The 13,511-nt window shown below is 40.7% G+C and overlaps 1 protein-coding gene across 18 annotated transcripts in view; it reads right to left on the bottom strand.

Annotated features, from left to right (window-relative positions):
* The window catches only part of PLCH2 (phospholipase C eta 2), a 100,920-nt gene that overhangs the window by 4,035 nt on the left and 83,374 nt on the right, over positions 1 to 13,511 (bottom strand). For 12 of the 18 annotated variants that reach the window (XM_026862722.1, XM_026862724.1, XM_026862727.1 and 9 more), the window contains 4 exons: positions 12,258 to 12,342; positions 11,624 to 11,770; positions 10,602 to 10,681; positions 3,379 to 3,718 (listed from right to left, as the gene is read on the bottom strand). In XM_026862722.1, the coding sequence (XP_026718523.1) occupies positions 3,379 to 3,718; positions 10,602 to 10,681; positions 11,624 to 11,770; positions 12,258 to 12,342 (652 nt within the window). Of the gene's footprint in view, positions 1 to 114; positions 145 to 2,658; positions 3,719 to 10,601; positions 10,682 to 11,623; positions 11,771 to 12,257; positions 12,343 to 13,511 lie in introns of all 18 variants that reach the window. The other 6 variants (XM_026862738.1, XM_026862735.1, XM_026862737.1 and 3 more) reach the window with 2 other exon arrangements.

Here is a 13,511-nt window from a genome sequence, read left to right as displayed (position 1 = left end):
CCAGACAACAAACTTCAGAATATAGGAGCAGATAATTATAAGGCAAGAAACAAACAAAAACCAGGACCACAGGCAATAAGGTGCTTCAATCAGTGACACTCAGGAGACAGTTACCTTTGACTTGCTTGTCCTTTCAGTTCTTAACTAGGGAGAGAGAGTGTGCATGTGGAATAATAGGACAGAACAGAGGAAAAAATCCAGTTAATGTAGGGAAGGCAGGTACAGATAATGGGATAAATTAGTGCTGAGGGAGGGATGGGAAACACAGAAGTATTCACACATTGTTGTAGGATCCTAAGAATTTCTGACCAACCAGAGCACTCAATGGAGTCCATAAATGGACACATATCAAGTCCATTATTTTGTTGTAGAGCAATAAAAAGCAATTTTTGCTACGGTTCAAGAAATGCACTCCACTGGATCAGGGAATGGAAGCTAGCCTCCTCTTCTCCAAAGCCCTCTGCTAATGCCATGGAAAAAAAAAATCATCTGCAATACCAAAAAATGTCAAGGAAAGATTGGGCCTTTGCCTTCGGCACCAGTATTCCCCACCCAGCCTAGGGACAAGAAGCTTAACAATGGGGACAGCTGTTTGGTGGCCTGTACCACATTAGTTGGGAGGGTTAAAAGGGAAGAAAGCACGCGTGCCCATAAGCAAAATCCACCACTGACCACAGAGATTTGCAGTATCTGGAGGAGTCCAGGGCTGCTCAGACCACTGAGCTCCTTCTCCCCGTCCAGCCTAGGCCATCAGCAAAGATTAAGGCACGCTTACAAGGCAAAATACTGGAAACTCTAATGCTGTTGCCATAAAGGGGACAACTTGAGACTATAGTTTCCTGTCTCATCCTTGTGGCACTTCCCATCAACAGAATGTTAATTAGGAAATGCAGCCATATTAGGCTAACGTTATTGGTTTCCTTGGTTTCTTGGCCCAAGGCACTAAAATAGCAGGCAGATGGGGAAAGCATGCTGTTTGTGCAACCATAGAGTTTGTCACTGGATCATCAGCATCCAGTCCAAGTGACTACTTCACCATTTTAAAGGTTTGCTGATTCCATGCTTGAGAAGTCAGATGGATTTAATCAAATTTCAAGCATATCACAATATTTATTTAGTGACTTGGGGGGCTGGCGGGGGAGCTGGCACTGATAATGGGAAATGGTTTCATATGTCACACTACTCAGAGCTTATGAAAAGCCTAATGCCAATAATTTAGGCATAGAAAGAGTTCTGCTGCTTTGGATTAACTTCAAGTCATGGGAACCGGCAAATTTTTCCTCTCCCCCTCCCACTGTCCTGTATTTTCCTAAAAGCTCAAAGCAGAGATAGGAAAAAATACATTTAAAAATTATTTTAAAAGAGAAAAAAAATTGCAGACACCCAACCAGAATAAACTGATTAAACAAATAAAATATTTTAAATTTTCTGTATGAGGTTTTCAAATAAGTCCACTATAGATGGGCAATCAGAATCTATTACTAAAAAAGGGAGGACATCTTAGGAAGCACCAAAGTCATTTAACTCTTCCTGAAAATGTAATCATCAATGTCCAAATTCCTTGGACAATTAATGGGGAGAGGGAGGGATTTGAAGAGAAGCTCTTGTAGTCATAGGCAAAGGCTGTCTCTTCACAATTCTCTGAAACAAGAGAAAAGCTTGTCGGAATCTCTTTCCTTCCCTCTCCTCCCTGCCAAATCAGGAGAATAGCATAAAAAAAAAAAAAAAAGCCAGTTTCCTTATTAAAATATTTATCTTGATTGCCTCTGTTGCCATTTGCCACCTTTACAAAAATACAGCTCATGAGCAGACACAGCTGAGTGATCCCAGAGACCACGCGCATGTTTCTGGCCGCAGCTCAGGCAGCCTTCCTTTGAACGGCCACATTCTGCTTGGCGCTTGGGAAGCTAACAGGCCACCTAGCTTGGCTGATGTCAAGTAACATCAGATCACACTCCCTGCTTCTTTAGATTATGCATCTGTGCCCTCAGGTCCCAGCCAAATCATATAGGTAACATTAAGCACATCTGTAATGTTTGCATACTGGGGACGTATGCATTTAGGACCAGAACGGTCTGCTATGTCACAAAATGTGATCTCCTGAATAACCCAGACCAGAGAACTCTATCTGGTAATCCCCAACGCCAGTAATTCTGCAAGTTCTCTGAGGAAGGAACTGGTTTTATTGGTAGCAGAGTGCACATTAGATATCATTCCTGATGTGGTTATCCCTCAGCGAAGCACAACTACCACTAATGGAAATATTGTTTGTTAATATGAGTTTCCCGTATTCAATCTCTATTTAATGCTCTGGTTTGGATCTTAAAATTTACTTAGTATCATACCACATTCACTAAAAAAAACCCAAGGAGACAAAAAACCCTGAACAAACAATCCAAACATCCATGGACTACTGACAGTTTTACTACTGCAGACGGTTAGCTAGGCATGGAAAGGACTAATCTACACCAGACACATCTAAAAAATAAAATAAAAATATTTATGCAGACTTTTTTTTTCTGGTCATTGCCAAAAATAAAGAAAAAGAGCTCTCGATAGCAAAACAACATACAGGAGCTTCTAAGTAAAGGTGCTATGCAGAAGCTGAGACAATGATGTGATCTAAGGTGGAGAAGGGTGAAGAAAATCTGGTCTTACCAGTAAAGAATATAGGGGATTTACTTCGAATTTCCTCCAATTTTTGAACGAACAAGGCATTCATTTCCCTCTGTAGGGTGCCCACTTGCCTTCGAGAAGTTTCAGACCAGAGCTTGGGGAATTCTGGGCTTCCAAGGCTTTCTAGACTGCTGGAGTTGGAGGATACAGAGCCATTGCTGGCTGCCACCAAGTTGACAGTGCTTCCATACTTGCCACCTGATTGGCACTGCCACCGCTGCCGGGAATGAGCCTTTATTCCGTGACATTTAGATTCAACATTTTTCTTCCCTGGGGTCACAAAAGACTGGGTGGTCCTTGTTAGGTCATCAGCAGTTCCAGGGCTGCTGCAAGACTGCGAATCTGATTGCCGCCTGGGCTGACCTTTAACACCCCAGGTTTTTAGCTCTAACCTCTCTTCTCCAGTTATACTGCTATACTGCTCATGGTGAAGTACATCTTTAGCGAGAGGCCTGGTAGGATGGTCGCTCCACTTGCATTCTAGATCTGGGCTTTCTTTGGAGCCAATCATGCATTTCATGCAATTGGTGGCCACTCCAATCCTACCAGAGCTGTTGATGGCACAGCGTCCAAAGACGCTTGGCTTCTCGCTCTGGTGCTCCTGAAGCCGGACCCTGTTAGACCTCCGTAGGGGTTCACTGAAAGCAGCACCCCCTTGAGCACAACTTGGGCTTTTGGCTTTACGAGAACTATGGGCCTTACCTTTCAACCCCTTGCCATGTACCTCCCCACTGGCACCATCTCGGGGAGCTGGTGACAGAGAAGCACTTTCTGGCTCTTGCTCAAAGCGAGGCTGTGAGGCAGCTTCCACTTCGCGGTCTTCAGCAGCCCCTTCAGAGCTGTTGTCTTTTGTGTCAAAAGCAATTTCAGGAAAGCCCTTCTTGTTCTTCTTCTGGCTTTTGGTGGGTGCACTGGCCGTCCGCCTCAAGATGTGGCTGCTAAAGGAATGTTTGCGATGGAGCTGACCAGCAGCATGACTGTCCAGAGAGGCCTGCTTTGGATTTCTGAGAAACAGGCCTTTTAGACCTAGAGCTTGTTTGGCCTGGAAAATTAAAACAAACAAACAAACAAAAAAAGAGAAGTCCTTAAGAGAAAATGCAAATCTCTTCCTTCGGGCGCAGGAACAAATGACCAGTTCACATATGCACGCCCATGCAGAGTCTCCTGCCATATTCCTATCATCAGCATGAGAACTAAACCAGAAATAGGACAGAGATTAAAAATTTAAAAAAAAAAAAAAATCAGTAACAGCAGCTTTGCAAAATTTCACATCTTTTTTGCTCTTAGATAAAATTTTCCAGCCAGGCTGATCTCTGTATTTGTCATCATTTGTCATCATTTATTTACTAGCATATAGCTACTTACAACATAAACATAATTATTAGATATTGAAAAGAAAAAAAGTAAGAAAAAAAAGAAAAACTTCAGCCTACAGTGATCCAATTCTGAAAGCTGAAGAGTTTCTCAGTGTGTGTTAAAAGCCACAAAGCTTGAGGTTATTCATAATGCCACACATTTCAGACTTTAAATTCAGAGTGCTTCCTTTTTAGCAAGACAGCTTCTGGGGTTTTGTTGTTTGGTTTTGTTTTTTTTTTTTTTAAACACAAAGCTCCTGAGGCATGGGTCAGATTTCCAACACAATATGCGCATTTAAAACAAGTCTGTCCCAGCAGTTTAATGACATGGATATACTGCAGAACCTGGGGGAGGCAGAGGAAATCAGTTCACTACAGGAATCAGGGTAAGTGGAGACTTGCAGATTTGCTGCAAACTTAAGTCTTTTCTTTAAAGAAAAAGCTTCTTGGAAATGAACATAAATCTAGTCCTAAGCATTTATGTTATAATTATACAAAATATAAATCAACCCCCAGGCCCCCTTAAGTTGAGAGGCAAGTCTCCTAGATTCCCCAAGTCATCAGCTACAACAGCTGTACATCTCCAAGGGCAACGTGGAACAGTTAAAACAGGTTCTGGCTCTGAACCACCTCTGAGAGGACCACACAGGTCACAGAGGGGACAGGGACCAGCTTTCTAATCCGGGCACCCAAAGCATACGGATTTAAAGTACGTGGTGTAAAGGCTTCCTCTGAACGGCCACCAAGGAATTAGTACAACCTGGCTTCTGCACCGTGAATTCACAATCTAGCACACTGCACTCTACTAGAAAACCCTGAACAAGGCTTCTGCATCACACCAAAAGAAAAATAAAGCAAGAAATGCCGCAAGCTTCTGTTATCTTTAAGTGTCATTACTAGCTTTGGGACCTTGCCCAAGTTCAGTCCAGCTGTAAAATGCAGTAGTTAAAAAAAAAAAAAGTAAGCACGTTTTTCAAGAAAATAAATCACCTGCAATTTTGTAGACTTAAACACATTAGGACTGGGGGAATGAGAATTGCTGGTGATTTCAATTAAATTGGAAACATAGAGCTGAATTATCTGACTTGGGCAGAACTGGGTATCAGATGCTGTCAAGCCTAATTTTTCCTGTCTCAAACTGGAGATGGTGACTAGCACTCATCCTTTAGACAAGAAATCTGTGGCATGGAACAGAGGTTGCAAATCTGGAAGAAAACTGAATGCACCAAGTAAATAAACAGCACAAACTGAAAAAAAAAACCCCAAACAAACCACAAAATAAACTATAGAAATGTTGGTCATTTAAAAAAGTTACTTTAAAATAAGTTTAATTTTACTTGTCATACTACATGAGGTGGTTACAGAATTTAGCTGACAGTGACCTCTTAAGCTAAAGAATATTCTTGACTTAAAACAGGCAATAATAAATCAGATGTTCAAATGGAGACTTACATTCTATAGGAAGTGTTGGGAAATAAAGCATGGATGTAAGAATACTGTTTTTTTCAGTATGAAGGAGATCTACACTGCAGTTGAACTGAGCACTGTCATGAATAGCAGTTGAACTATATGCATGACAAATGACCATCAAATATTTCACTTTCTATCCATGTGATGGTAACTTCCTACCATACAACACTTATCCAAAGACTCTCATGTATGTTTTCATCACCGAAGAACACGCTACAAACAAGTGAAGTTAGTCAGGGTGATATACACTTCATATTTCAGTACTTAGTGAAGCATTAAACATAGATATAATCACCATCATAAATCTCCCGCCATCATACAATTAATTTACATTGATTTACATTTCAGTGAAACAGTTCCAGCATTCCTGTAAACATTCCAGGTGTACTTGCCAACTTTTAAAGCAAGAGGCTGACGCCTGATAAAGAGTGTGTTGGTTTTGCTCTGGTAGAGCCTCATACACATAAATCACTTCGAGAAAGAGGTATTTCCCTTCTAATCTACTTCTCCTCCTTTGTTCCCTTTATTTCCCAGTGAGATCAAACTCTCTTTAGTAGCTGGTAGCATAAAGAATGAATAAAAATAGAGTACATAAGCCTATGATTGAAACACATTGTAAGAAACCCATGATAAAACGTGACCAGCATCCATGCTTGGTGGCACTTGCTGTCAGTTCAATTTTTACACTGTGATGCCATGTGAGGCCACATTTCTGCAGCGGCACAGAAATGTCTCATTTAAATGACAGTGGTTTGACTTTCACCCCAAAATATTCCAGTGCATGCTCACACATTTCGAATTTTGCTTTGTAGGTCGGAATGGACAGAAATTAGCTGCACTGTACTGTAAGCTTGGGTTAAAAGCTGCTTTTAATCTTAAGTGTCCTGCAGGATCTGGCATACAGGATCAAGGTTTATTTGTCTGACACAAAGCCCAGTGAAAGCATTCAGAATATTAATTTTATAATTGACTGAAGTTTAGCTACCACATTCCAAGATCAAGTGTTAGGAGGAGATGTTTAGAAAGAGACCTAAATTGGCCTTTAACAGTAAATACAGATAAGGTAAAGAAGGCAGGGATTGATTTTTCCCATACAAGGCAAAGAAAATGTAATTTAAATATTAATAAACCTTCTGTGAGAGCCAGACTATTGAATAGTCTGCTTAGACCATTGTGGATTCATTTTCACTAGAAAGCTTCAAAATGAGATTATGTATTTGTTAAGGAATGAAGGGGAAAAAAGCATTCTGTTCCAATAGAGACAAGTTGGCAAGTACACGAATTTATTGCTGTAAAAATCAGACCATATAAATATTTGCAAAACCCAGAAAAAACTGTCATACACACACACAAATAACATCCAACAAAAATAAAAGCAAAGCACTGATGGAATGGGTGACGCGGTGCAGGGCCCCGGGCATCATTCTAGCTTATTTGGTGCATCTTTGTTAAGCTAGTCACTCTTGCTTGAATCAGTGGAGTGATTCAAGAACCCAAAGACAAATTTGGTTAACTTAGGAAAAAAAAAATAATTAAGAAAAAGGGGAAAGGAAAAAAAAAAAAAAAGAGAGAGAGCCATTTTGACGGAGATCCAGAACATGTGCTTTTAGCTTCTAGTCCAGCTTTTACAGGGCTTTTTCATTCTTTAAAGCAGGCTTGAAAAACAGCACAAGAGGCTTTCCCACAATTTAGCAAACAATTAACTAATAATGTTCTTTTCCCTGAAAGAAGTGGTTTGTATTCTGGTACACCAGAGAAAAGACAGTAGAGGTAGAGACTCAAAGAAGAGCAAAAGGGAGGGTATAGAAGGACTTTTATCCTGGATCTGCTTCATACATGGAGGGCTCTCCAGCTGATCAATGACCCAACAGAACTGACCAAGTCATTCCTTACATGAATTGAAGAGCTTCAAAACGCTAATAAGGAAACATTGATGCTAATGAAGCAACTAGTTAGAGGCATGCAGGTGTGTGGTGGTGGTCACTACACCTCCCTGAGACAGGAGGGGGTACCTTCAAGGCGTCTAAAAACGCTCTGCTTCTAAAAGTAGACTTTTTTGACATAGAGAAGCCCACTGCAATTACAAACAGACAAAGTAAAGGCAAAATAACAGTGAGGGAGGATCTCAGAGATATGCACATCTAGCAAACCACAAGAAATTCTGCAATACATGAATAGACTACAGAAGAGACAGAGACAAAGAAAAGCGTCTCCAGGAAATAGTGCAATCTAAAAGAGATTTCAGTTAAACACAAGTTAAGGTGAAAAAAAAAAAAAAAAGTCTTAGACTCTGCTTTAGTAATACCAAGCTACTGAGCAGGTAGAATATCTACATTTAGAAAAAAGCTCAAAAAAAATAATGCTTGCTTTAGAATATCTGGATTAATAAAGGATGAGTAAAACCAGGCTGATAATTGTGGTGATTTTGCTGCCCATAATTAAGAGAGGGGAAACAGAGAAATAACTCTAGTTTTAACAGATCTCATTAACTGACCAATCAAAGCAGAACATGATTCAGAGAGACCAAACCAAAAAGGGCTGTGTAATATTTGTTCCATGTTTTCAGTAGGTTTTATTAAAAGTTACACATTTATAACCAACAAACACATACAAGCTGTCCTTCCAAATGCTTGTATTTTAATCACGTCAGTGCACAGCACCAGCAAACCCGAAGAGACTGCAGTGGTAACGAGAAGCAACAAGGGATGTCTAGTGGGCTTAGAACATGAAAAGGGAATAAAGCAATCAAAACCACAAACCAGTGCAGTAGATTGGAAGCGAGTGGATAAGGACAGGGAGGAGACACCATAATACACAAGGGTCTTTCAGTTTAAAACACCAAGAAAATCGAATGTTCCCAAAATAGCTGCCAAAGTTTAAATGGGCATGTTGCCCTACTACTAATTATAACTACCACCAGCCAGTTACTCATGAAGAAGCCAATAAAAGCAAATAATTATGAAGGGCGAGGTAAAAGCAAGGGTGAAAAAAGAGATAATGTCTTGCAATATTGCCAAAGAGGATTTGAGGTGAAAAGAGCAGTGACCTGGAAGTTGATGAGGTTTAACTAATCAGTGATTAAGGCAGGCAGACCCAGTTTGTCTTTTCTTTAAAAATCTCATTTACCAGTGGATACTAAGCTACAGACTTTGACTTCCAATGAAGGAGACTGAATTTTTATCTTTAGAGTAGTACTGAAGGGCAGCGCAGGGGACGTCACCTGAAAGCAGCAAACTGGAGCACCATGAATGCACACAACACTGGGAAGAGGAGAACAATCTGCCTATCCTCCATCACTTTGACTAAGAACGGAACAGAAAAGGAGAATTTACAAAAAGAATTGAGTAGGACTGGCCAGGGCAGTCGTCTTCTCTGCTGGATGCATACAGCAAAGAGACTCTTGCTTTCATTCGGCAGAGGTGAGGGACACAGTCACTAACCAGATCAGGCCAATCCCCACTGCCTCATGCCCAGGGCTGAGCTGTCTGACTTTCTTGTTGCAACAAGTCTGATAGAATTATTCAAGAACAAAAGATCTGAACACAGGAAATCCAAAGAAGCTCGTGACAAAACTTAAAGCTGTTTGAATCGGGGCCAAGTGTCTTACAGCAAGTGCCTGTAAGGTTACTGAGACAATGACATCCCTACCCACAGCCAAAACAGGCAAGACTTATGTCCTATACAGTTCCCTTGAACCCAAAAATATAGTCAGGAAAGATCTTAGCATTGAGACGTTCAGCCTGCCATCACTTCTCCCTGAAGCCAGGGACTCAATGAGCTTTTTACCACGACCTGGGTGCTAACCTTTTATCTGTGAGAGACCCCGCAGTTCAAAACCAAGCACTGCTCATCCGCTGTGTCCTGCTCAGACCAGCACCAACCACCTCTCTCACCTAAGTCTTCTAAAGTGTCTTGCTCAATAGAGCTAAATCCGCAGAGATTCATAATGCCACCACAGGGAGTTTGAGGCAAGACCCCTACTCCAGTCAGGATGGAGCTGCCTAAAGGTTTTGCATTAGACATCAAATAAAAAAGCAGGAACTGAGCTACGATGTCTAAAGTGACATTCTTTGCAGAAACAGCCCTTATTCCTCTAAACACCAAACGAAGCTTTCCCGGGATTTATGCGTTTCATCCCACAGAAATTTGGATTTAAAACCTAGCAGTTTAAAAGGCCGCTTTTCAAGAATTGCTTTAATTCCTCTTGGAGGAACAGCACCCCACGAAAAGGAACTCAGAATTCCCAGCCTGTTCAATGCCGCCTCCTGCTGCCACGATGCTGATATTACAGTTTGCGGCAGAAAGCTCAGCCTGCCGTTGCGAATGGATATAAACTGGTTCTGAGATTCTCGAAGCACTGTGATATACTTAGCGACCTGAATTTCATGGAAATTAATACTACAAACGGAACTAAATCCCGTGCACTGTGAGGAAAGATGCTCTCTCAATTTCAGCTGGCCTAGGAAAAATTGGAAGTTAGGGCTTTACTTTCAGCTTGGAGTTATTCACGTGTATTTAGATATAGCACCCAGAGGTGTATTTTCCCTGCACGTGAAGCAAATACAGTCTTAATACCAGATAAGCAGTGAAAATAAGTGCAACAGCTATTACAAGGATCATCTTTCCTCTTCATTTTAAGTGTTATTACGGAAAAACCCCGAAGTAAATAAACCTTAAGAATGTAATTTATGAAAGCATCAGACAGACAGAGCCTTTATAGAATAAGCTTTGCAGAAAACAAGCACTCACAGTGCAGGTGTATAACCTTTTGTTCAGCAAGGTGCACTTACTGTATTGGACATAATCACACTTCTTTATATAAATGTGTTTACGTTGCAATGAAATAACCTTCCCCTATGGCTCCCTCAAAAAGGCACGGGCAAGAATCTCTTTTTGTAACTTCCCTTATGATTTTCCTCTATCTCCACGTGTATTGAGAAAGATCTCAGGCTACCATGACAATCAGAGAGATGACGTTTACTCTGGTTGAACACATACGTTAGCTTGGACCTTCACCCACGGGGCTCCCCTAGCGTGGTACACAATCCCGTCAGTTCAGTACGAAAGCGAGCTGCAGCACGCTGCCCTGCAGGCACTCACCTTACCACAGATGTCATTAATAGCCACGTGAACAAAGATGGATGCCTCTTCCATACCTTCCAGGTACACGTGTCGGTAACCTGAAACAGAGTGAACAAAGTGAACAGGAGCCGAAACAGATGATAGGAAGAGCACCTGGAGACTTCCCTTTTGCAAACAGCAAAAGAAATTAAACAGGTTTGGGGTTTTTTTTCAGCTTCTCCCAGCAATAAGCATTCAGGTTTGTGCATCACCCAGCCACACTCAGTTTTCTAAGAGTCACACCACTCTAGAAACTAAACTGCCATTTCTTCGTGTCTCTTCTATTTTATAAAAAAGCCGTGTCCTGTCTTTTCCAATATCCATTATTGCTGCTGTCAATCCATGACTACATTCTCTCTTGGGGACTTACAGTCCATTATTAATACTGAAAACATTTCAACCAAGTTCATTTTTTTGAGACTGGATGTTTGTTTTCAATCTTAAACACAAACCTTTTTCTTTACTTTGGAAAAAAATATACACAGAAGCAGCTTTAATGTGAAAAAAAGACTGAATTGAAAAGAGAAATAGGAAACTCACAGAAAATGGCATTTAATAACCTGAATCCCATCATTAGGATAGGTAACTACCTCTTCTATAGTAAATTATTACTGACAGTGATAAGGCCAATCAAAACTCTACTGTCTTTCAAAAACTGGTGTGAAGAAAATGGGGGAGAAAGCAGTATGAGATAACAGGTGTAAAGATTCTATACGGTAGTCTTCCAAACCCGCAATATTTACCCATCCTGCTTAACAATCTTACCCGTTTTTTGAAAATCTAGTCCCATAGAGTGTTATAACTGATTTAGTCTTCATCATCATACAAGTCAGTAGTGGACCAAGTTAGAGAACTCGGGGTCCGAACTCCCAGTCTCTTGTTCTAACTAGAAATTTCTGCAGCAGACACATGCACACACATTAATCCACCATTTGCAGCTTCAGTTATCACAGAAAAAAGTCCTAGCCAACTGCCTTGGGATTTCACCATTTCTCTCTTACCTGGCATCATACTGCTGAAAGCTATTGTTCTCTGCCCAATAAAATCACGCCCAATTGGATCATGATCCCACACCAGGAACCGAATCAGTGCAATCTCTGGCATGTGTACTGTGAACACCAGCGTTTCCTCCCACATTGGGTTAAAACCTCGGAATGAAGGAATCAACTTTTAGATATTTCGTTCACAAGACGCAAGAAGAAAAATGACCGCCTACATTAACAAAAGTCTAAACTGCAACATCATTCTAAGTTTCCTAATAGTTTAATCAAAATCCAGTGCCTCCACTCACTTCAGCAGGAGACACAACAGCACAAGAATCTGCAATAAACAGAGTTGGATCTTACTTCAGTTTGGCCCTGCTTTCAAGAGGTGTTTGGACAACCTGACTTTCTTTTGGCCACAGCAAGCTCCAAATACCCTCCTCTCATACGCAATGAGAAGTCAGACAAATGACTCATTTTACACCAACACAGTCACAACATTCTACCGACTCAGTCAAATAATTCAACATATCCATTTTTCAGTGCTTGGCCATAACAGGCACCAAATTTAATTTACTCCTATCTTTATGAATAAAACTTGCCTGCAAGAAGATGTTTCAGCCATAAAAAAATTAAAACCACATAATCTTACCATTATCGTCAACTACTCTAGTTTGTTCTTTGAAGCAATCAACAGGTAACCCTATAACTTCTACTTCAACAAATGGATCTATGATCTGGAAAACAGAAAGTAACAGATATTGAAAAGAAAGAGTGACAAAGATGACCTTCAAGCACATGGCTTTTACAATGTGGCCACAGAACATTATTGTCTTAAAAATTATTGGCCCTGAGCCTTTTTGTAATGGATTATTATGCTGATAAGAGATCTCTGGCTAAGTCATCTAAAAGCATCATTTAGAATAATCATGTTGTATGTATTTGTGATCATTTCTCTGTTCTATTCTATTCCTCTGTTCTAAAATGAACTTTAAATGGTCTGAATGTGAACATTTTTTAATTTAGCAGCTGAGTAAAAGCTTTAAAATATATCTAAAACAGACATTATGATAAATATGTTCTAAATCAGCAACATTAAAAAAATCCCAATGAGAATCATCTGTTAAAAGTCTCCGTGTCATCACGGCAGAATAGACAAAGGAATGATCAAAACAAATGGGAAATATGAGTTTTACCTCTGGCCGATGGTAAACATCTGTTACTACCTTCCATTTCTGGGATGTTTAGAATGTAAGCTTGTAAAACTAGAGCATGTCATGTAGAAGGTTGCTGTGATTACCCCAGCCTAGGAAGCCTTTGACTCTGGTGAGACCTCAAGTGACTTGCAAGCTCCCTGAAGGCAAGAGTAGGAAGGACATTCTGGTGATCACAGAGGAGGGCCACCCTGGCACAGAGTCTCTACATTCCACTAGGTAGCCACAGAAATATTCCTGTAATTGGCCTGAACCTCCACAGTTTTTAATTAGTGTATAATGTTCTCTTGTGTCCTCTGGAAGGATGACAGAGTTGAGTCAAAGTTTTGACAAAGTTGAGTGCCAGGGTGACACCTCTAGCCTTATTCACAAGGAGTGGGAAAAGGCAGGTAGCTTTCAAATATTAATCTGTGCTCCAGCATGTGCTGTGGCTCATATAAAAACCTGTGTTGGACCTATTCAGTTACACGTCATCTGAAACAGCAACCTGACACTCAAATCCACCAGCCATCTCCCAGTGAGGAACACCGAAGACAAGAGTACCTCTAATCAACCATTAGATTTTTTTGGAAAGCTTGCTAGTGCTTTCAGATACCAAGAACGTAAACAGACAATGTGATCTCAGCAAGAATGAAGAATCTTTCTGATGCTTAGGAGAACATAAATGTTCCTTGTGCCCACGTCTGTGTAGA

This window comes from Athene cunicularia, assembly GCF_003259725.1.
Source record: "Athene cunicularia isolate RWA chromosome 21 unlocalized genomic scaffold, athCun1 chr21_part1, whole genome shotgun sequence".
NCBI lineage: Eukaryota > Metazoa > Chordata > Aves > Strigiformes > Strigidae > Athene > Athene cunicularia.
This window is presented reverse-complemented; position numbering and strand designations above follow the sequence as displayed.